General features: G+C 36.8%; 3 protein-coding genes across 3 annotated transcripts; all 3 read right to left on the bottom strand.

The window, feature by feature from the left end:
- Positions 1-1,501: 1,501 nt before the first annotated feature.
- Positions 1,502-3,763, bottom strand: LOC140832884 (galactan beta-1,4-galactosyltransferase GALS1-like). The gene is made up of 2 exons (XM_073197156.1): positions 2,518-3,763; positions 1,502-1,949 (listed from the first exon to the last, which is right to left on the bottom strand). The coding sequence occupies exons 1-2, from the start codon at positions 3,627-3,629 to the stop codon at positions 1,574-1,576; spliced, it is 1,488 nt and encodes a 495-aa protein (XP_073053257.1). The 5' UTR covers positions 3,630-3,763; the 3' UTR covers positions 1,502-1,573.
- Positions 3,764-7,290: 3,527 nt separating this feature from the next.
- LOC140832883 (squamosa promoter-binding-like protein 16) lies at positions 7,291-13,127 on the bottom strand. Its single transcript, XM_073197155.1, has 11 exons — positions 12,804-13,127; positions 11,680-12,332; positions 11,363-11,556; positions 10,296-11,125; positions 10,029-10,103; positions 9,843-9,950; positions 9,645-9,762; positions 9,353-9,488; positions 9,128-9,272; positions 8,459-9,055; positions 7,291-8,268 (listed from the first exon to the last, which is right to left on the bottom strand). The coding sequence occupies exons 2-11, from the start codon at positions 12,285-12,287 to the stop codon at positions 7,843-7,845; spliced, it is 3,237 nt and encodes a 1,078-aa protein (XP_073053256.1). The 5' UTR covers positions 12,288-12,332; positions 12,804-13,127; the 3' UTR covers positions 7,291-7,842.
- Positions 13,128-17,421: 4,294 nt separating this feature from the next.
- LOC140832882 (uncharacterized) lies at positions 17,422-25,060 on the bottom strand. Its single transcript, XM_073197154.1, has 8 exons — positions 24,765-25,060; positions 22,089-24,579; positions 21,514-21,672; positions 21,191-21,370; positions 20,678-20,872; positions 18,853-18,951; positions 18,171-18,776; positions 17,422-17,966 (listed from the first exon to the last, which is right to left on the bottom strand). Exons 2-8 carry the CDS (start codon positions 24,555-24,557, stop codon positions 17,604-17,606), a joined length of 4,071 nt encoding a protein of 1,356 aa, XP_073053255.1. The 5' UTR covers positions 24,558-24,579; positions 24,765-25,060; the 3' UTR covers positions 17,422-17,603.
- Positions 25,061-25,454: the final 394 nt, after the last annotated feature.

Raw genomic sequence — 25,454 nt, 5'->3', positions numbered from 1 at the left:
TTATCGAGTTTACACCGATATGATATAAGATTGTCAAGAATGGTCATGTGCGCCAAGCTTTCATCGTTGAATATTTATGATAAGATTTTGTGCGTATACAAGCATAAACAATGTCTATATAATTATGATAAAGTATAAACTAGAGTGCGAGATTATGATGGAGAAACAACCATACTGATTATTTTATGTCGCGATTGTTACAACGATGTTCTGACAACATCACTTGTATTATTTTGATTTTGAGAGTTTCATTTATTAGTAGCACACACATTCAAAACGTCGTGATTCATTCCTCGAGAGAGGAAGATAACGTTCTCGAGCGAGAACAATTCGCATGTCAACGAAGAAAGGTGGATCGAACTACCTTAAAATTTTATATGTTCATTTTTGTTTTAAATTTTACTTTTCTTAACTGAGCTAATTATTTACACTAAGCTAACTACAAGAAAACCAGATTTACAATTTTATTTTAATTCTAAAAAAAATTAATTCGACCTTTATTTTTTCTATCCTTTTATACTAACCTAATTTCACGTCGACATTATTGTGATATACGAAGAGTGTAGCTCACCAACCTCTGTGGTTGACAGCCATTCGGACAACCGGCACCAGTTATCCAATTCATGCACGCGTATCGCTCTCCCACCAAATTAATTATTTCTCATAAATCATATTAACTGATCACAATGCCCAAACGTATCACGGCATTAGTCTCCATCATTCCCATTCGGCTCTCAATATTCAATTTTATATATATTTTATTTAAATAGCATGAATCAGACACGTGGCACAGAGGTGTTCCTCAGTCGGTTCAGTTCAGTTTTCGATTTTTATTTCGGTTTTAGAAATATATCATCCGAATCCGAACCATTTTTCTTCCTCAGTCGGTTCAGTTCAGTTTTCGATTTTTATTTCGGTTTTAGAAATATATCATCCGAATCCGAACCATTTTTCTTCGGTTCGGTTCGATTTTCTACCAAAACGATTCGGTTATTTCGGTCGGTTATTTCAGTTTTGATATAATTATTTAAATTAATAATATAAATATATTATAAAATATAATAGGTTAACTTTCTATATGTTTTCTTAGTAAAATATTTAAATAGAAAGTCTAAATTAATTAAACAATCAACAATCAACTAAAAATTGTTCAAAATGATTTTTCATTCGCTAAATATCATATCAAAATATATAATATAAATAAAAATATAAAAAAATTATTAATTTTATGAAATTTCGGTTTTTTCGGTTTTGACATATATAATCTAAAACCGAACCAAATAAACTTCGGTCTTAACATTTATATCCGCTTTCGGTTCGGTTCGGTTCGATGTTCGGTTTTTTCGGTTTTATCCGAAGTTTGAACACCCCTACATGGCACCGAAATGATGCTATAAACTAGAAACGACGCCGGTTACCATTAGAGTAATGCTCGAAAAAAGGCAGAAGGTATGATTATATTTGGTCAAAACAATGTGATTGTATAAAATGAGAATTCTAAGGTTCTAAAAAAATATATCGCACCATACCTTTTTTTATACATGAAGTAATCACATAAAGCCATGAACAAATTTCAAGAATGGGAATGTGGGAGTGATTGGGAAGAAGCAAGACCTCCTCCAATGGTGTTTCTCTCGAATTCTTTGACTACAGGGACCAACGATCTCATATTATCATCATATACATACGGGATCTTCTCGACCCAAGTCGTCGTGCTCTGGGCTGTGATGGGGAGGATATTCCGGCATAGTTCCTCATGCACGGTGATCGAGTTGTGGTAGTGATAGTATCTTATTTTGGCCTCCACGTTGTGCCGTGTCGCGCCGACCACGTTCGCGGACATGTGCACACCCGTCGCGAAAGCGTTCTTGGCTTGTACCGCGTACTTGCGATCACGTCTCATTCTGGTCCGGGAGTCTCTGAACACCAGCTTCTCAAAACCCCATTGCCTTATCATAACAATGACCAACACAAATAAAATATCGCAGAAGAATACTGTGGCATTTGATTTAGTCCCAAATAATAGTGAGGAAAAAATAATTTGATCCATTAGATGACCTTTTTCGAAACTAACAACAAATTAAATTAAAATAATTACGATGATTAGCTTTATTCAGCCACATGGTAAGAATGACAGCATAACAAATGAATATAATAAGAACCAACGGCTACCAAAGAAAAGGTAAATGCTGCTGCCAAAGCATTGACACGACAAAAAGGGACCAGTCTCAAATGCCAGTAAATTCATACGCACGGTAGCTCCAATTCCAGTTACCATCAATAAAAGCAGCATTTTTCGAAAAAATTATTGCCAAAATAGGTAAAATAATCATGTCCCATATCCCCATCTCAGTCCTAGCTTCACCGTGGATCGATAAATGTATATTACAAACATAATTTTTGTGGAAATGTTGGAGAAACTAAGGAAAAGATTTGAAACCAGAAAGATTTAAGTATGGGAATTATATTATAAAACTAAAATGAGTGGATTCCAATTTGCGCAGTTGGGCACCGTACCTGGAGTAATCTGCTTGAGTGGAGGAATCATTCAAGCAGAGGACATTGGACATGGCGTTTTGCTCGATGGTGAACTGGGTGGTGTTTGATAATTCTTGCATCACAGATTCCAATGTGTTGCCGTTGGGAAGATAAATATACTCATCGACGTCGAAATAGAATGTCCAATTGGCGGCGTATCGGTACCGGTGGAGGCAATCGTTCACCACCAAGAACTGGTTGTAATAGTACCCATCGTACTCGGCTTGTGCCCTGATATCCTGCAGCGTCACCCATCCAGCTCGGATCCATGGCTCCAGTACCTCCCTGACCTCCGCCGACACTCCGCCGGCGTCGTGGAACACGAAGTGCGAGCTGGCCCCGAAGAGCCAAGCGTGATAAGCCATCCACTCCCTGACTCTGGGCGCGCTCAGGTTCCCGTACAAGGATGAACCGCAGTAAAGGTATTCGTACTTGTATGGCGGTTGGTACTTGGACTCGTCGTAAGCTCCCGGAGCTTCTTCCAAGGCCGTGAACTTCTCGTATCTACGGGGAGAGCTGGTGTAGTAAGCATAGAGCATCAGCTTCCCTCCTGTGTTGTCGGCGTTGGGGTTGGACTCGAAGGTGCAGTTCACTACAACGACGGTGTAGACGCGGCCGTATCCCCAGTCGGGGAGAATCTTGAAAGCCTTGGCCCTGACGGAAGCGTTTCCATTGTCAGGGATCCACTCACACTTGTACCACGGCCGACCGTAGACATGGATAGGTTTCGAAGCCAGACCCACCACCGAAAATGTGCGGGATCCGCCGCGGTATGCACCCATCTGAACAAAGAGAGCCGCCGCGTTTCCATAGGCTTGGAACGTACGCTTGTTGGGATCTGCGGGGGCGCTCATCAGCTTCTTGTTCCCCAGAGGAACAGCAGCAGTGGACCTGATAGGCATCGAAGGCTGAGTAACGGAGCATCGAGCAGGCGGGGAGAGTAGATTCTCGTAGTAAGGCTGAAGGTTGAGAAGGAGCAAGACAAGTGTGAGAGCTAGGAATGTGGCGAGAAGGGGCTTGGTCTCGAAGCACAGGAAGAGTTTTCCGATGGGATAAGACGTGGCGGAAGGCGGTGTTCCGTCTTTCCTCATTGCCGACAGTAGTCTCTCAGTAATTGACACCTTTCGCCAATTCTTCTAAAGCCTTTGACCCATACCTTTTTGTTGGTTTCCTCTCTCTCTCGATGATTGTGGAAGAATAGGAAAACCAACGGTGCTTTCTCTCTTTGGTTCCACACACACCGTCATATATACATACAATATATTATTATATATTAATATATCGACCATGTTATGATATTTTTTTTATAATTTATTTATATTTAAATGAAGATAAAATATATAATTATAAAAAATAATGAATATAAATTAAAAAAATAAATGAAACAAAAGAAAAGAAAAAAGACTCAAGCACATATAATTGAATTCAAAAATATTTTTAAAATTTATCATCTAAAATATAAGTTTGCATATGATTTAAATCTAGAATATGTCTCTTATGAGACGGTCTCATGAATCTTTATCTGTGAGACGGGTCAACTCTATCGATATTCACAGTAAAAAGTAATACTCTTAGCATAAAAAGTAATATTTTTTTATGGATGATCTAAATAAGAGATCCGTATCACAAAATACGATCCGTGAAACCGTCTCAATAAATTTTTGCCTTAAATGTATCTATGATGTTTTGTGTAATATATTGGATCAATATCTATTCAATCACGACAAAACTAAATTACGTGTCTGTTTCTGTTTGACAACCAAACTAATCAAGACGATTAAATTCTTTTAATATAAATATAATTAATCAAAAATATTACAATAAAAATCCCTTCTTATAATAATTGGAAAGCGTGCTTTAAGAAATATAAAAACGTCAAATAAACAAAAAAAAAAGGGATAAAATTATGGTTGATGTCATAATGATAATCCGAACCACAATCTTTACGCAACATATCAGAACTCTCAGCTCAGTCTTAGTAAAAAAATATAAGTATAGATTATAAATTTTTGAAAAATATTTAATTATTAATCTAATTTGAAATATTATTTTTAAAAAATCGAGCACAATTATAATCGTTAGATATAATAAGTCAAGAGTAGGTCAATTGTGAGACGGTCTTACGATTCTTTATCTGTGAGACGGTCAACTCTGTCGATATTCACAATAAAAAAGTATCATTTTGTTTCTAACATGGTATTTTATACTAAAAATTAAGTTGGAAACCCTAAACAAGACACACACAACTCACGCACCCTTCACCTAGAAACACTAGGACTCTTTTTCCATCAGCACACACACACATACACACCAAATTGAAAGGGCTCTCACGTGAATTTTTAGGCAAAACACAGCGATTCTCATCCCGTGCCACCAACGTTCTTCACATCGCAAATCGTTTTCGTAGAACGTCTTAATCTTCCTTCACTCATCGTCCATACCATATTATGTGTGTTAATACATTTATGCATGGAAAAAAATGATGATCTTTCAATTAATTTCGTTTTTATGGCATATACCTAGAGAATCATTGGTTTTCTTGTACAAATCTTCATTTTTATAATGCACAAAGGGCAGCCATGGTAGTGTCATGGTAAGAGACAAATTTCAGTGTGTTCAAGAGTTTTAAGGGTCACGGTTCAAGGCTTGTTGAAGCAAGGCTAGGGCTGAACGAAAACTTGGTTGTAAGGAGGCTAGGGCTTCCATTTGAGGGTTAGGAAGGAGCAGGCCATGGGCTGCTGTTGGGGCACATCAAGGAGTCCTAAGAGGGTGGTCTTGTGGTCCTAGGTGGGAGGAGGTAGGCCTGATATGGTTCAGGAAGGAGGGCTGTTCGATTTGGGGGCTCATAGGGCTAGGCCTAGGGCTTGCATTTTTGTTGGAAAATAAGAAAGGGCCGTTCGGGGTACTTTCCAGGCAAGGGACATGGCTCATGAGGGTCCTAGCATCGAGCCATGTTGGTCCACGCAACGTTGGAGGGGCTGGGAGTAGTAAACGCATGGCTAGGACACAACCTAGCTGTGGCCGTGAGTTCATATGGAGAACCATGCAAGTCCTCGTGCATGGCTCGCTAGGGCTGGTCTAAGTAGCTCTAAGGGACTCGGTCATGGTCACAGGAAGGTTGCATAGGGGCTGGTTGGGTCGGCCAAGTGCTAGGAACGAAGGGGCATAAGGTTTGATCAAGCTAGGGTTTCAAAAAATAAGTGCATAATTTCCAGCAAGGTTCTAGGCTTGTCAAGGGTTCTAAATGTTTGATTTAGGTTGTATAGGGTATGGTTAGGTGTTAATAATGTATGGTTCAAGTTTGGTAAATTTTGGTTAAGTTTCAAGTCGATTCAGGTTAAAACCGAGACGTACGTTTAAGTTGTAAAACGAATTGGGAAATTAGTCGAAGAGCGTAAATTTATATCTACGAAATATTTATGGGTGCATTTTAAGATGTTATGTTAAGTTTGGATGAACTTGGATCGTCGTTTTAAGGTCTAAGGATAAATTGGGAAAGTTAGGGTTTCAGGGGTAAAACGCTCATTTTACACCTGAAAAATCTTAGACGTCATGTCAATACCTTGAATCGTATAATGAATGTAAACATGTTTATTTTGAAAGTTATGGACTTTATGATGAAAAACGATAATGCTAAAAAACATGTTGTATGCTTTGTTTAAAAGAAAAATGATATATATACGTGAATTTTTATAAGTGATGAAATAATAAAAGGTCGAAGGATGTGACTTGGTTGTGACGGATACGATGATATGTAAAGCCAATGCTCGGTTGACGGTGAGAATATCGATGATGCCCCCGCCGCCTGAGATCATGGTTATATGTAGATGGATCGTCGAACTACAACTAATACGAAAGTCACAATTAACGATCTGAATTCAATAAAAAAAAACGAAAACGTATATTTATATTATGAAAGAAAAAAAAAGATTTAAAGTTGTGCATGTTCATGAAAATTTATTTTGTTAAAAATATCTTTCACTGTTGCTTATGAACATATATGTATTATTGGTTATAATGATTGAGGTTTGCTGAGTCAATAGAATCAATATGTGTGATCGATGTATGTGAACATGATTTTGTTGATAATATAGGTCTTGATAGTTGACTAGCTGGACTGATGATACACATAACCCGAAGACCTTTGCTAGGTTTCCGCATCAAGCTTACTTTAAAGATTTTTATACTTTATGTTTTTGAGTGGTTTTGAGATATTTAAAAGTTTATGCTTTAAATTTTAAAATATATTTTTTTTTAGTTTGGTTTGATAATTTACGATTTTATGTTTTGAACTGTGTTTTTTGGATTTTCAAATAATTACTTGGTGAGTTTAATTTATATGATGCAAAGTGTGTGTGTGTGTACATAAAGTAAAGCTCTTCGCATAGATGTTGCGTGAACTATTTCGCCTCATCTCTAGGTGCCACACATCAAGAAGTTATAGAGCTACTTCATTCCATTCAAGTTGTATTTCCACATAAGAGCAAGGTTCAATAATTCTCAAAAGGATGCAAACTTTTGATACATGAGCGTCTCGGACATGATCACTGGCATACTTGTGCATTCTTGAGATGTCATTTCATCAAGTCCTTGGTGTGAATTTGTCTTTTAGGTTTATGTCATAATGCAGTCCCTTGAGTAAAACAAACTTTCAGACACTCTTCCGACAGATTACATAATACTCCTATATTTTCAAACTCAATAATTGTCTCATTCATCAATCAATCATACTTTCACGTGCGAACACGTGGCTTTGTGGAAATAATAGATTTATTGATCACTCAAACAGGCCAAAAACAACTGATAATAGTTCACCATATTTTCCCAAAATATATAACGCCTCACCAATTAATTAAATGAGGCAAAGGAAGAAAAAAAACCAAGACATACAAGTATATATATCACTTAAACAACCTAATAATGTAATTTCAAAGCCTGATACTTCTTTTTACAGACACAAATACACTTTGTAGTTTCTTAGTGTTGAGTTGATACAGGGGTATACTAGAGTCACTTACCTGCATGAACACAAGCTTCGAGGTTGTTTCGGCCCCGGAAACTAAATCTTCAGCTTTTGATGCATTAAGCTCGTGTATTTATCTTAAATAAGTTATTGTTACGAGATCGAGGTCCAACCATCCCCCCTCTGAGATTCAAGCTACTCTACATAAAGATCAATCAGACTTGAAACTCCAAGTTACAGTTTCCTGCGTGACTAATTGCGTGAAAGATATTGTTCTCTTCTCCCATAATAACACTGGAGCCTTTGATTTGTTACTAAAATTTGCTCGAGCAAAAATAAAACTATATTGCACCATAGTCCAAGTTCTCCCAGGCAAATGGGGCAACAGAACTGAGATACGGGAGAACTCTCAGGAACACACAGACACAAACGCATACGGCAGCAACAACAAGCAATGAATGGATAAAAGGAGGGTGGAGCAACCCTTGTGATTTTGGAATCCTTTTACCGTATCCAGCAACAAGTGCACATCTGGAACAAGATCTTTCACCCTGATTGAGGTTCGACACAATCGTCTTGTCCTTATTTACCTCCAAATGGAATGGAATAATTTCGTTATCAATTGATATCGACACTTGACCCATTTTTCTTTCTGCATATTTCCGCGCAACAAGAGAATTGTAGGAGTTATTATTCCGCATCAAGGCATGTGCATAAGGAGAAAGTCCATTTGAGTCAAGAAGCGAATTCCAGCAATGCAATCCAATCTACACAAAGAAACCATGGAGAAAGGTCGGCACACTTCATCAAAATGTTAAGTCACTGAATTACATAATTCTATCCATGACCAAACAATTAAAGCAGGAGGAGAAATATTAAAATGGTGAACAATCAAGGCATTTTTCGTAAAGATAAAAGCACATGAATCGTATAAGTGGTTGAATAAAACTGAAATACCTCTTTCGGATCACTTGTAAGAGCATCAACGATGTCATCGGCTGACGATGTGCAAGCAGCCAAATGTAAAGGCGTGACACCACCAGGTCCCGCCATATTGGGTACAAAAACAAACATTTCGGAACTATCGGTAGAATCAAAAACAGAGTAATGAATTAGCAGATCAACCATGCGGCGGCACCTCCTTTCGACAGCCTTGTTCAAGAGGTGAGATTCTGCTAGCATCTCTAGAGATCCTCTCACTATATTCTCTCTACCCAGGTTAAATTCTACCAGAATTCCCAGGAGGGTTTCGACCAAAGCACAAAAATCGCACTCAACAGAGAATATAAGAAGGAATTGCAACCGAGAAAGCTTATACTCTGGGCTCATCTGCAAAGTAGAGTTATGCTTTCTTTGGAAGAGCCAACCAAGTTCATTCAAGAAATGCAGGGCTTCTTCCCTGGACATGGGTCTATCTCTATTTCGAATGTGATTGACATTGTCATGCACTTCAGCACTTCCAACAATCTCAGGTTCAAGAAGTCTCAATTCTTGGCAAATGGTGTCATCTGCTATAATCACCGGAAAACTAGTACCTCTGATATTATTCTCAACCTGTAATTAAGAAACTATTATGATACAGAACTCTGACAATTATTTCAAAATTGATAATATTCTATTTTGTACCTCAATGAAACAGCGGCTAAGTGTATTCGGTGTTGCTAGATTAACTTTTAAGCTACCCAAAATAAGTTCATCAGTAGCTGAGTCTTGGTGTGATAATGCTGGAAGCAAACTTGCATTGTATCCAGCTGGATGTGTGCAGTATATCCTACACCATGATTAGAAAGTTTTTGGTGAAAAGATACCCAAGGCATGACGTAAATCATCCAACTCAGCAAAATCACATACTTTGTGCCTGGAGCGGTCAACCTTCTTCCTCTAAAAAGGAGAGAGGTCTCTTGTCCTCCAACGACTGCCACAGGTGAGACCCAGATTAATTCTGGTGTACTCCAGCCTCTCCAAGATTTGCAGAGTCGTATACTTCCTGAAGTTTATTTGCACAAACGGAACATGAGTACTTGAAACATGTAGCTAGGCAAATAATCTATATAAACTCCAAAAACAAAAACAAAATGATGATGACAAGAGAACAAATCCTTCATTAACTGGCTCACAATAGCCCAACAAAAAAGAACATTACCGTCTTTATGAGATGCCATCTGTCTATCAGTATGGATCAAAAATCTCCCATTTCCCCAAAAGTCGACATCAACACCTCTGACTAGAGATTTCACATGCTGAAGAAGGTTTATTTCAAACTGCAAACAGACCAGGGTCGATAAAGATGGTGAATCAAAGGCAAATATTGAAAAATGAATTTTCATGGAAACACACTCACTTGTTCCCAATCAAAAGATGGCATGCACAAATAGATCGAGAGAACAATGCAACCAGGCCTGATGTAGCTTTCCATTTCTGAGGGGCTGGTGGACAGCCAATTGAAGATCTGAAGATAGAGGCAATGTATACCGTCAAAACCAAATATGAATTGAGAAATATCAAATCTTAAGCTTTAAAGTCTAACCTGAGATCGCAATGAGCCAGGCAAATGACTTGGATCCTTGTCAAACAATTTGAAAACTATTCGACCAGTTCGATCCTGGTTAAAAAAAAAACAAAGAAATCATGTTTTCTCTTATCTTACTGACTAGTGTAAACCTAAGAATAAAAAATATGAATACATGAAATGTGAAAACAACAACAATATGACTAAAGTTGTTGCTAAAAGGAGACGGAACATATATCCAGAAATACTTGAACATTTTGTTAAAAAGAAAGAGAGAAGAAATACCTGGACACCAGATACCAATCTGGATGGTGAACGATCGGATCCAGAAGAAGATGAATATCCTGCATGGTATGGAGAACTTGGAATTGAACTGTTTTCATTAGTCCTAACCGAGCATCCAAACAGCTGAAGAGATGTATTGCAATCATTGCTCATGGATGCTTTCATATGTCCTCTGCTAGGCAAACTATCATGCTTTATTGTTTCTTTAGAAGTATGCACTGGAAACAAATCATGTACAATAGGTGGTGACGACATCGGCGACCTTCCTTCTGAAGGATTACTACTGCCAGAAGAAAAGCAGTTTTTCCCACCAGATAGTAGTTTCCTTCCACTATCATATTCTGGTGAGAAGGTAAATAGCTGTAATGGTAAACTTGGAGTCTCTTGAACATGGCAATCCACATCTTCCAATGGGTAATGGTAACTAGTGCCACTCCTTTCTCCCATGGTGGGAACTTCCAAAATAGGCCCTCTCTGTAAATTGGCATGTGCTGCTTGATCAACACATGGTGACTTACTTTTCTCAGAACCACTTTCCTCGGTGCTAGGCTGAGATTGAATTTCAAATGCATCAGATGACGGAGTTCCAGAAGTTGCCGAAAGAACAGCAAGCAAATCCAAGGTTGAAGGTGAAGAAGCATTTTCCATCACTTGATTCTGATTTTCAGAGGATGAAAGGTTATGAACACTTGCGTTGCTACTTTTCGCAACAGGCAACGTCGTTGCTGCTTCAGCTGGCAAGGGAAGTGAATTTATTTTACTAAGAATTTGTATGAGCTGATCCTTATTGGGTACTGGTGAGAATTTCCCACTCCTGTCCTCAATGTTCCCTAATATTACATGAAATAGAATTCAGCAAAAGGTCAATTGTACAGGCAAGAGAAGTTAAAAAAATCAGATTTCTAGTCCTAGGCTTCTCAGCGAATAATTAGAAGTCCACATAACTCTTTCTACTTTGAACTCCTCGTGATTTCAAGAGGAAAAAACACTTTTAACTCTTCCCTAGCTCTAACTGCATCATTTGCACGACGTTAAAGCCGTAGTATTCTTATGAAAGACCTCTTTACCTTGTGCACGAGCTAGAACTGCCAATAAACTGACAATATCAAGATCACAATTCACATTGTTGTTGCGGTTGTCAGGAACTAACAGCCGTTGAGTGGTATCATCTGGCTGAGTTTTCCTCCTCCTCCTGTTGTGCCCAGCAAGTCTGCGTCTGCAGCTTCTCTTTCCCTCATCGAATTCTGAAAGGGGGTGGAACCTGATAAAAGGGAATGAAGCCATTATCAAGTTGGCTCAATATGCCCAAAACAAAGAAAGTAACAAAATTATCAACCTGCAGAATGCTACAAAATTAGCTCAACTATGAGGTCGAATTACCAACCTGCTGCATTGCTGGCAAAACCTTTGCATCTGTTTCCCCACCAAAGCCTTACTGGCTTTGCTATGGACCTCACATACCTTGTGCCGTCGGTGATAGTCCTTGGCAGTAGACAGGTCTTCCTTACAATTATCGACTTGACACCTAGGATAATTAGCACCACCCGGTGATCCGGCTCTTACTCTCTTATTGGGTCTTGACACAGACTGTGGCTCCGCTACATTCGTAGTACCGCTGCTTCCACTGGGCCCAACTCCGTCTCCAGCTCCTAGCTTCAACATTAGATTTTCATCATCTTCTCCAGTACGGTCAAGATTTTTAGCATTTTGAGCACTAGTTCGTATGTCCACACTCCTTGGCAAGTCTTGTTGAATACAAGGGTCACTTCCCACCAAGATTCCATCAGATTGTAACCGTTTGGCGATGAACCTAGTACTATCCCAATCCCAGGACATAGGATTCCAATTCTCAGAAGGGTTCTGGTGAACAAAATTAACGGGGTTAAAAGGTGGACCACGTTTCTTGGCCATTGGATGCACGTCGTAAAATATTCCAGCATGTGGTTGAGGGATGACTATAGGAGAGGCTATTTTGGTGCCCGCGTCCTCCATCTTTACAAGACAAGAACTTAAACTCTAGAACCAAAAAAGAAGAACCTGCACGGATGAAAGATATTGAGACTTCCAACTTGAAGGGGTTTTAGATCCCAAAGAAAATCACGGAAAAAGCTAAAGTTATCAACCCGAAATATCATACTTGTAAAAGAACTTCTAAATATAAAAGTCTACGATAGCTAAATAATCACACACGCACGGGCACAGCAAAATCACAAGAAAGCAGATTCCTCTCCCATCGATCCCCGATAACCAATAAAAATTTAAACAAGTAAAATATCAGTCAGGGTCAAATCAGAAATCCGTGTGCCCGTACAAAGACCAAATCTAAAAGACTAACAAGTACATCATTTCTTCACATCTTTGCCTAATTCTTGCGGGAAATTAAGCACTGAAGATAAAGCATACCTTCCAACTATGACTATTACTGAATCATTGGGGGCAAATAATAGCCGTACACGATTTCAACAGCATAATTCAGGCAGAACAAGAAAAGAGGTAAAAAGTAGGTACCTTCATGAGTCAACAGATTCCATGTCCAAAACAGGGTTCGAGTAATCGAGTACGACGCATCTCATCTGCACGAAAACATACAAAATCAAACCGTCAAGAAAGATTCCCAAGATTCGAACTCCTCCTTCGACAGTCTTCCGAGTTCTTCCTCTATTTTCCGACCGATAAAAAAAACACAAATTTATTGGTTCCCTGGTATAAATCGAGTGAATCCAGAAAAGGCAGGCCTAGGGTTAGAAGAATTACATGAAAGAGAGATCTACGGCAACGGAATACCACGCTAGAATAGGGAAAATGAACTTTTAAAATACTCCGCTGCTGCCTCTCTGTATAATAATAAATAAATAAATAAATAAATAATGTTCGTATATATGTACGTATATACATACATTCACAACTATCTTTTACTTTTATCTATCAATTCGCTCGTCAAACTTTTTCCAAAGTTTTTTTGGTGATTTTTATATTTTTAATATAAAAATAATATTTTTTATGAATCAATTTATAGTATTAATTTTGAAACACAAATTAATAGTTTTTTCATAGTTTTATATATATATATATATATATATATATATATATATATATATATATATATATATATATCACAAAATCGAACATGAAGCCATATTGCTTGCTCGTAAATATGTACATATATACATGCATTCACAACTATCTTTTACTTTTATATGTCATTTCCCTAGACAAATTTTTGACATAAAAATTAATATTTTTTTATAATTTGTATCAGATTCATCTCACAAAATCGATTCATGATTGTGATATTTTATTTAAAGTCAAACTTGTTACAGCTTCTTACCACTATCTTAGGAAAATAATACGATATTTTAAAAAAATGGTATTTTAGGCAGCCTAAATTTGGTTACAAAGGTAGAAATCATTCACATTGTATAGTTATTAAACTCTTTTATTTATATAAAAAAAATTGAATTAGTCTTATTATCACATGAATTGTACTAGCACGCGCTTTCCCAACCTTTTCAAGTATAAAGAAATACATTTCAATTCAACTTGGTTCAAACCGTGATCAGATCCAAGTTGGAGTTATGAACAACCTGATCGTGGACCTTATTCGAGTGGTTTGATTCTGATTTTACCTTTCCTTCCAGTCTCGTTCATCAAATCCTTACTCAAATAAAATTTAATTATTCATTCCTACAAATTAGTTTCAAAAAACGACATAAGGTAATAAATATGAATTTGAAATACTCTCATAACGCCATTTCAAATTAAATATCGCTTAAAACCATATATCTTTATCCAAATCAAATTCTTGGGTCCGAATGCTAACTCAGAGAGTGTTGGGTAGTGATCATTTCAAATTATTTCTTCGTACGAGATAACTTTATTCCGACCAAATTCTTCCGGAGAAATGCAACCTTAGAAAGTGCTGGGTGGATGTCACTCAATAAAATCATGTTGTGTGATTCATGTGTTGAGAAGTCCATGGTCTTTCTTTAGTGCTACTCATGTGTGGAGATGCATCCCTTTGGTGTTCATCAAATTGACGCATGCATGTGATCTCTTTCTTCTCGACTACTCATCAACCACATATACATACATATATATTAATAAAAACTTGTGTGAAACAGTCTCACGGATCGTATTTTTGAGACGGATCTCTTATTTGGGTCACCCATGAAAAAGTATTACTTTTCATGCTAAGAGTATTACTTTTTATTGTGAACATGAGTAGGGTTGACCCGTCTCACGGATTATGATCCGTGAGACGGTCTCATATGAGACTCACTCATATATATTATGTATATATTATATACATAATATATGTATGTATATATATATATTCATTGGTAGTGTACAGCACGACAAGCTAAAAGTAAATAGTTATCCGAAAAGATGACATGAGGCACAGTACACGCACCCACCCACCCTTCTTCCTTTTTATCCTTTTCTCAACCTCGAATGAATGATGATGGCTGTGTCACCATACACACATATAATCGATGTTCATGCATGCACCTATTAATTTCAACGCAAAAACTCGTATCAAACTACCGGTTTGTGATATAAATCTCTAATTCGATCTAATTCATAAAAAAAATATTTTTTTATATCATTAACATTATTTTATTTATAATTATAAATATGATCGACTCGTTTCACGAATATAAATAAACGAATATAAATATATGAGATTGTATAAGTAATAACTACTAATTACAACAACATCAACGAAGACAATTACCGACTAGTATGATGTGTCTTGCTTATGTACAATTATCATATTTTCAAAAAAAAAAAGCATTTATTATTAATTAATTATAAAATGCACAAGATAACAATGAGTCTAAAATTTAAATAAATTATAGATAATATTGAATCGGAAGAGAAATAAAAATTTAAAAATAAATCACAGATGAACGAAATAAAAACAGAAAAAAATATAAGTTTTTGTTAATATCAGCATTTATTATAAAATTTTCTAAAATATTATTCAATTTCTCTCTTGTTATGACTTTACTTATAGATAATTAAATAATAATAATAATAAATAAATAATATATGATTGGCAAGCTGAAGTTGACTTCGAATAATAATAAGAAAAACGTGTAAAGTACAAAGGTACAATTTATATAATTTTTTTTATTGCAAAATATATAAACAAGTAATTAAATATTAATGTATAGAAAATTATTAATTTTATTCATAAAAATACGAATTTGTATGGACAATAGCTGTCCCTCGGCAGTGATTGGTGGATCCAGCCTAAGTACAATTACAGATAGGACCATTTTAGTCTGCCTACCGTACGTACACCTCCCGGTCCCATCCCACTAATACTGTGTTTTTTTAATGCCCCAACTTTTTTTATTTTTATTCAAATATTATATAATTTCCATTTTGTTTTTGGAGGAAAAAAAATCAAATCGAATAAATTTATGAAATATATATAAATACGGTCTCACGGATCGTATTTTGTGAGACAGATCTCTTATTTGGGTCATCCATGAAAAAATATTAATTTTTATGCTAAGAGTATTACTTTTTATTGTGAATATCGGTAATGTTGACCATCTCACAGGTAAAGATCTGTGAGACCGTCTTACAAGAGACATACTCAAAAAAATATTACCAAAGATTCAGCTAGTTGGCATTCCACACAACATTGACCTAGCCTCCACGAGCATAACTGAGTGGCGGAAAATTTTGTACGTACGTTAAATTTATATTTTGTATGATAATTATAAAAATATTTTTGAATCTAATTAGATATCTTTTATGTTTTTATTCTCTGTTATTCTTGAAAAATAAAATATTATTTTATTTTAAACTTTTTTTTTTCCTTTTTTTAAGTATAAACGTGTGAAACTATGCTTCATAGAGTGTCATACTCGATCATAACCTTTGGATCAACGGAACTCGCGTGAAAATATGCGAGGTTCGTATTTATCCAAAGATTGTGCTACATTTCAAGTATCACATCGACTAAATTGTAAAATAAGCAATTGTAACGTGTATTTAGGCATAGTTTGGTATATGGGATAAGGGATGGATTGATAAATAATGCTCTGTATCCCATGTTTTGTACATTTATAAAAAGCTCGTGATAATATCATAGGCTCTTGATAAATAATTTTTTAGAAGGATAAAATATCACTTCTATTAGGTGTGATAATATTTATTTAAAGATAAAATACATTATAAATGACTTAATTACCCTCAATTTATAAGTGATTTTTATAAATCTATGCTAGTAGGTAGAAATTAAAATCAAATAAATTTTTTTATTTATTTTTATATATTAGATAATATGATTTTATATAAATGAATTCGAGATAATTATATAAATAATTTTTATAAATCTCAATAAAACTATTGGTATCACCCGATTAACATAAAAATTGATATTTGACTTGATTCACAAAATCAAGGGCTCAATTATCATATTATATAATATATAAAATTAGGTAAAAATAAATAAATCATGCAAACACTATCGGCGCATTAAAATAAAAAATATGAACTCAAACAACAACTTTGAAATTATAAAATTTATTATGATAAGGTTAATTTTGTCATTATAATATAATATATAAATTTAATCACTCTTATTAAAATCATACCAATCATTAAATATAATATCCAAATCTTACTTATCCTTATATTATATATCATATGCTTATCCTATCACGTGTACCAAACTATACCTTATAGTATAGTCAATCCTTCACGTGCCGATAATAATTAAATTTTGAACGAGAGAATGAAAGTGTAAAATTTGTTTACTTGTGAACCAACTCGATTTATTTACACACCCAAGAATTTTGTTTAGAGATAGATACAATTCATATAAAATAACAAAATTATAATTTATATCAACTAAAAGGCGAGCAGAAAAATTAACTAATTATATAAATTCATGATACAATCATTTGATAAGATTATCACTCTACGTGACTTAGTTTAAGAACTGAGGTATATAGAATCAAATATTTTTTTCCACACATTTGACCTCTACAATATTTTATTTCAATAATTATTTTATTAAATATTAATAAGAGTATAATAATGGATTTTATAAAATTGGGACGAAATCTCATATTCGAGACTAAGTTATGATCCGCTAAACACCATCTTTAAATTAAAATAAATATTACTTTGCTGGTCTAAACCAATACCAAAAATTATTTATCACCCCTTGTCAAGTGTACAGTTTGCATGAAGCTCATATAACTTATAATACTAAAAATAATTATCTAAAAAAAACGAGAAAACAATAAGAAAAAAAGAGAAGTAAATGTTTTCAGCAGCAGAGTCTTAGAAGCCAGAACCTCGGAGCTTGGAATTTACACTAGAGAACACACCCATATTTCCCAGCAAGAAAAGGACCAACACAACGAGGCTTACAAGACTTACCCACATCCATTGCTGCCATTTCCTCCTGTTTCGGTTACGAAGAGACGGAGGAAGCGTGCTTCTCGTCTGTTTTTGCTTGCTCACCATCACACGACTTGTTTTAGGCTTCTTAATTGAAACGTCATTCACTTGAGTGGAGGCTTCCTCCTTGCTAATTTCCACACAAGTGATGCTGCTAGCATCATCTTGCAGATCCGTGGAAGCGGAGATAGATGAGGCACCGGCCTTTCTTCGTTCATTCTTTCTTGACTTCTTCTCCCTCTCCTATATCAACAAAAATATCAAATTCATTACTTATGCTAAAGGCCCACAAATTCGGGAGAGATGAACAAGATGGCTGAACTTGCATATTTAGAAAAATCACAGCCAACACTTTGGGACCCCTGATCCATATCACATATGATACTGAAAAATGGCAAAAGTAACGTGAGGAAATTAATTGAAACATGAGAAATATAGTTGATTAACCTTTTCTTTTTGTTCTGCTTCTTTCCTAGCTTTCAATTCTTCTCTCTTTTGTGCCTTCTCGTCACGCCGTTGCTTCCTCTCACGGGCTTCCTTAGCCTTCGCTATCTCCTCCAATCGACGCTGTTCTTTCAGATTAGCCTCAGTCTTCTCTCTTCTAATTTCTTCGGCTTTCCTTATCAGTTCAAGTTCCTCCTTTGTCTTTATAAGCTCCTCCTGCACCTCCACCTTCTCCTCATCCATGCCAGAAACAGTAGCCAAGCTATTCACTTGTTTGGATTTAGCAGGTCCCCTGGTGGTCGCTGTCTTCTCCTTGCTTTCTGTCTCTTTCTTAATCGAATGAATATCCGAGTTCGCATTTTCAATATTTGCTTCTGGCTTCAGCTCCATGGGGGAACTTTTAGATATCGAATCAGCATTGGCTGGCACTGAGACCGCTTTATCATTTCGCTCTCTGACATAACTGGGTAGGATGGGTGGTTTCTCATCAGGGCCAAGGGAACGGCCGTCTAAAGTGCCGAATCTCCTTAATGTACTCCTTGTGTTCAGCCTAACATACTCGCTTCGGAATTCATTATTCCCGTTCCAGAGTTCCATAAAATTTTCAACCTATGGAATTGCCGTGCCATTACAAAGTTAGAGCTGAATTTACAGAGTCAAAAAGAGAAAGTATCACAAAACTAACCTCATTCACACAGCGCTGATAAAGATTCTTCTTATCATCAGTAAATGGATTATAAGTTGCTGTGGCGCTATCATTCTTGAACTTGAAGAAGTTTCTCCTCTGCAGTGTCGGGTACACAGATTAAAAATCACTTCAAAATGTATCAAGAAATATATTCTGACTCATGTTTGTGATAGATGAAAGATGAAAGAGTGGGTGACAAGAGGAAGATGAATAGAGTATTAGAGTTATCGGCCAAAAAGTTTTCTTTTCTCCAGTGTATCTTCCCCATTTCACTTTGATTTCAAGGAGTAAATAACTCGCCCGAAGAGGAAATTCTTGATATGCATTTGGATCGCATCTAGTTCAAAGAGGAAAATTTATATAACAAGATATTGACACATAGCAGTAAGAGAACAATACTTCCAATTCCAACTGATTATTTTAATAAATATGCAACGGTAATAGTTCATCCCGAATCAAATGCCATGAAAAGCTTTAAATCTGTCAAAAAATGAAGGCCGTTATAACTGGAGCTAAGAGTAACATCTGGAGCAACTGCAATTAAGAAGCTTGAGATACAAATGGCCACAAAATTTGAGAAATTGTCGCAGTATAATTGAGGCACAAAGGAGAACACAAGGTAAGGAACACAATGCAGTACCACTAAACCAAAAGTCCATAGGATAATAAAGGATAATAAATGTTTATGGTATAAAACTTTGCATGTAATATACTGGGATACAACTAGTTAACATCCGTATCAGCACGGTTTTTAAAGCCCACAAGGAATGTGTCTAAGCTCGAGGCTCAGCCTTTGTGCATCAACCTAAGCCAAGTGTCAAGGACCGGTACTTGATTGGAAGATGCTAGTTTTATCAAGAATGTTCAATCATGGTTTAGCCTTCAATCGAACTAAATCAGGTCTCAAATGTTACAAATTATTGAAGTGCGAGTGTGAAGACTTACCCAGAATGTAGAAGATGCATTGAGACATTTCGGAAAGGTGTAGTAGTGTCCAAATGTTATATATCTTATCTTGCTTGTAATATGTAAAATATTCTAGAGCAATAATGAAAAGTAGGATAGTGCAGAAGATGATAAAGTGAAGTATTCTAGAATCTTCCCATTTCTTTATGTAAATTGTGTAGAATATTTTGAAGGCTCAAACTTTACCACAGAATTAAATTGACTGTAGCTGTTCACGATTCACTCTTAATAAGTATTGTAAATAATCTTAGAACTTCATATATAAATCATCCAAAGGTGTATCAAAGTTGTAAGAACAACATACTTATCATTCTAATACTTTATCTGATGCTCTTATTTTGGCTAGAGATAGCATTTTTGTGAAAATATAGTATATGTCCAGCATGGGACTCAAATCTGATAAATCGGCACGTGAAAAGGCTCATGCTTTCAATAAGGCACGTGAGTTAACCATAACGGCATAACCTTTCTATACTTTAAATGTTCAATGCATCTATGTATTAAATGCAGGGTAGAAATCCAATTTTTGCTAATAGACTTATGTTTATTTAATTTATTTATTCAGCTGTTTGTAAGGTACATATTCGATTATATTGGGGATAAGAAATTGACTTACATTTTACCATTTTATCTATTAGAGTGTGTCACTTTAACATGTATCGTGCCAAGGTCTATGCTCAAGACCTACAACATCTATGCTTGTTAGTGTGAATAACGGTTCTAATTGCTATGGTTGAAATTCTAAATGCAATTATTACTATTAGCCTCAAGCTTGTAAATTTGTTGTCTATGTGAGATGCACATAACTTTCTATGGCAAAACAAGTAAAAGACTACATTGTTGATTGGCGGCATACCTTCTGGGAAAGTTCTTTAGATAGACTCAGAAATTTAGCATATGCCTCTTGACGAACATCATCAGCAGCTCTGAAGTGAGCTTGCAATTCTTTGACCTTTTTATGTTCGACATTGTATTTACCCTCTGCTTCATCACAGGCTGTTTGAGCTTTTGAGGCTGTGTATTTGAGATTACTAAGCTCCTTCCTCAAGGTCTACACATGCCGATATTGTATTAAATACAAATAATTTTACATTAAAATTATAATACAACACATACCGTATAAAAAAGTATATAAAAAGAAAGAGAAATGTCATAGTAGGACATGATGTCGCAACATGGATCCAAAAGTTTGGTTGGAGGAGACAAAGCTATAATTTTTTAAACATACATAAATGTTAAAATGATCACGCTATCCCCACTAAGTTGAACTATCCAAACAAACTCTGGTCCCTCTAGGAAGTACAGGAACATGCAATGGCAATAACCAACCCAAACTCTACTTCGGGCAACAAGAGTGAAATAAGCATACCTTTAACCGCTCCTCGGCTTGTTCTCTCTGTTCAAGAGCCTGCTGGATTTCACTTTGGCTACAATTGCTAGAGGATAATTGTTCGCGGAGTTGCTTTAGCTGTTTGATTTCATGAATGAACAGTTTTTCTTCCTTCAAGGGAAGTGTCTCGTGTTGTATCATATGCTCAACAGTTTTTATCTGCCAAGAGATAGAATTCAATCATAAAACAAATTGTTAAACAGATTATTTCTAAGCTATGTACACAAAAGCCACATGAAAAACAAACGAACGAAAGTGGTGTGGTGTGTATGCAGCAACCAACAGGGTAACATAATTCTTACCCGGCTATTCAAATCCTCGATAGATGTTGCATTCTTGGCCTTGTTGATAACAGACTGGAGAGAATCTATTTCCACGCGCTTTTCCTTTATCAACTTTTTTATGCTTCTGTCCTCACCTTTCGCATATTCATAATCAATACCATTATTCTGATTTTTGGCCTAAAAATCAATGAATTATAATTGTGTTCAATCCACAACACACAAACAAAACCAGTAATAAAAGAGAATACACAAGAAGATAATTATATTCAGTAAATAATAATAAGATTTATAAAGAAAATGACAAATTCAGCTTCTTAGAGCAGAAAATATTCATAACAGAACATCTTCCCTCTCCCCTACTCCCTGGCACCGGCTGGCAGAAACTGTCATAAAATTCAGACCTACTCAAATAACTTAATCCCACCCCATTTTATTCTTAACACGTCCAAAATAACTACTAACCCCATTTGGATACAGCCCACTATTATCCGTAAACCCAAACCCACTATTACTCTAAACCCAAGCCCGTAATAGTCTAAGACAATAACAAAAGAAAAAACAAATAAAAATATACGGATATGCCTGTTTCTTACTCTTTTCTCCTGAATTTGGGCTTGAATAGAATCCCTGAGTTTTGTTTTCTCGTTAACTTCTAGTTCTGCAATCCTGATTTGTTCTTGGAGTTTTTCATCACTATATCTGGGAGTCCTAACAAAAAAATTGAACGGCTTTGTCACAGCTACACCACTCACATCCTTTTCCGTGACTGTATCAGAACCAGACTCCGCTGAAGCCATTGATATGTCAACGCTGCAAGAATTTCCAGTGCCTGCGTTTTTGGCCAATAACGACCAGTCATCACCTTTATCAGAAACAAAACTATCTATAACCTCCAATCCACTGGTGGCATCTTTTTCACTAGTCACAACTACATGGTCCGCACCAGAAGAATTATGAGCTTCAGGTTCCAATTTCACTGCTGAAACTGGTGGGTTATGGTCATCTTTAAAATCTGCAGTTAATTCACTGCCCTGAGAAATTGGTTCCATTCCATTAGAAACAACCATCCTGATGTCAGACCCTGAGCATACACCATCGACAGAACACGTTTCCAAGCTGTCAAGATTAATAGGTTCATTCCCAAAATTTTCAGATTCTGAACCATCAGAAGGTAAAGAAGATATGATGACTCCATCAGTTTCAGCATCAGAGATTTGAACTTCATTCGCTGGCCTTTGAATTTGGGCACTTGAAGCTGATATTTTTTGAATCTCCCCAGAAGCCCCGGTCTCTCTTTCAGAAACACCAAGGGGAGTTGATCCAGTTTCATCTCGACAGTTGACAACATCATCTGGGTATATAATGTTGCCTTCAACTTCTAAAACCTCATCGCAGGACGTTCCAATTTCGGAAACAACATTACTCTGCACAACTTTGTCTGTATCGAGACAGTATTGAATGTCATTTTCAGGATCAATGTCACACTTCTCCTCTTGCATAGCTTCTTTACCCAAAGAAGACTCAACCTCATCCTCAACTGTGTCCTCTTTGTCAGAGGGCGATGACAAATTTTTGGGTTCCTCTTCCTCTCCTGAATCTGCAACCATTCCCAGGTTCCGAACTTCAGATTCCTGATCACACTTCGTATCTTGCATAGCTTCTTGACCCAAAGCCGACTCAACCTCATCCTCAACTGTCTCCTCTTTGTCAGTGGGCGACGACAAATTTTTGGGTTCCTCTTCCTCTCCTGAATCTGCAACCATTCCCAGGTTCGGAACTTCAGACTCCTGATCACACTTCTCCCCTTGCATAGCTTCTTGACCCAAAGCCGACTCAACCTCATCCTCAACTGTCTCCTCTTTGTCAGAGGGCAAAGACAAATTTTTGGGTTCCTCTTCCTCTCCTGAATCTGCAACCATTCCCAGGTTCGGAACTTCAGACTCCTGATCACACTTCTCCCCTTGCATAGCTTCTTGACCCAAAGCCGACTCAACCTCATCCTCAACTGTCTCCTCTTTGTCAGAGGGCAAAGACAAATTTTTGGGTTCCTCTTCCTCTCCTGAATCTGCCACCATTCCCAGGTTCGGAACTTCAGACTCCTGATCACACTTCTCCCCTTGCATAGCTTCTTGACCCAAAGCCGACTCAACCTCATCCTCCACTGTCTTCTGTTTGTCAGAGGGTGACAACAAATTTTTGAGTACCTCTTCCTCTCCTGAATCTGCAACCATTCCCAGGTTCGGAACTTCAGATTCCTGATTCGCTTCTGATATTAACCGATCCTCAACCTTATCCGGTTCAGCCTCTGCCACAACTCCAATTTTCCCATTTTGATCCTCAAATTTCACGACTTCAGCTTCTTCAGATCTTTTTTCAACCTTTCCATTGGAGTCCTCAGCCTTGTTAATTTCAGATTCTGCCTCACATGCAGGTTTGTGAACAACCAACTTGTCTTGGATTTCATCCTCATCCCGAACAGAGCCCTCTACCCTTACAACAACTCCATTTGCAACCGACGAATTTTCATCGGCACTCGCCGCGTTCCCAATTCCCCCCTCCGTTAATGTAGGATCTTCTTCCCCATTCACAACATTGATTTTCCCGTTTTGATCACTCAATTCTTCCAAACATTTATCCTCCTTGACAGTATCTTGGTCCCCACCTCCCTCCACTAAGGAAATCGATTGCACGTCAGTACTGCCATTCACCAAGGTAAAACTCTCATCTCCACCCTCAGCATTCCCATGTTTCTCCGCACTCACACCATCCGGATTCCGGCTCCAGGCATCCAATTCTATCCCTAAAGGCTCAACAGGGGCACTGGATTCATGCCGAGGACTGCCATCCACGGCAGCCACATCTTTACCATCAGCACACGGGTCACCGACATCGGTCACCAAAACATAGGAATCTTCGGGATCATGGGTTTTATCGTGATTCCCAATACCGTTTAACTCGGGCTTGGCAAGATCCTGGAAAGATCTGGCCTTGAATTCCGATTTCTCTTCAATCCCAGCCACCTCAGACACCGCCCCATTACAAACCTCGGCTTCGGCCGTCATATTCCCAATTCCCCAAAATTATCTGTAACAGGGAAATCAAATTCAATAACCAAGCAAACACATAGGAACATGCAAATTTGTCATCAAACTTAAAATCCCAGCAATGGGAAACGATAAACGAAAACAAAAACCATAAACAAACAGCAAATTAATTTGAAGATTGCATTGCATGAATCAAAAGAGAACCGACGGCCGGAATTCAATTACCCGAAAAGCTACGATCTTGCAACAAGGAATGCTGATCCGAGCCCGGCCAAAGATATTTGTAGATCGGATCACAGAATGTCGACACTCCAATGCGAGGAAGAAAATCCTGACTTCTTTCAATTTGTGCTGTTCACAAACACGGAGTGATGAAAATAGAGATAGAGATAAATATATCTATATCTATATACCCGTGTATCTATCAATATATGTGTATATCTATAATTCTGTAGAGAGAGAGCGAGAGAGCAACGGCAAAGAGAGAAACGGTGACGAAACAGCTGGCGAGGGAAAGGGGTGTTTCTATCAAATACAACTCTTCTATAATATTGAAATAATACTATTTATATTCCATTTTTAAAATGACAAAAATTTTTGTGAGACGGTCTCACGGGTCGAATTTGTGAGACGGATCTCTTATTTGGGTCATCCATGAAAAAGTATAATTTTTTATGCTAAGAGCATTACTTTTTATTGTGAATATGAATAGGGTTGACCCGTCTCACAGATTAGTATCCGTGAGACGGTCTCACAAGAGACCCACTCTTTTAAAATACAACATTATATTAATTAAATAAATTATAATTATAAAAAATTAAATAAATTATATATACACACAAAAATGACAAACAAAAATCCAAGTGTGAATAAGATTGGTCCAATAATTATATTATATATCGTTCATATTTACTT

This window comes from Primulina eburnea, chromosome 5, assembly GCF_022965805.1.
Source record: "Primulina eburnea isolate SZY01 chromosome 5, ASM2296580v1, whole genome shotgun sequence".
Lineage (NCBI taxonomy): Eukaryota > Viridiplantae > Streptophyta > Magnoliopsida > Lamiales > Gesneriaceae > Primulina > Primulina eburnea.
The sequence above is the reverse complement of the archived record's forward strand: the minus strand, read 5'-3'. Positions and strand labels throughout refer to the sequence as shown.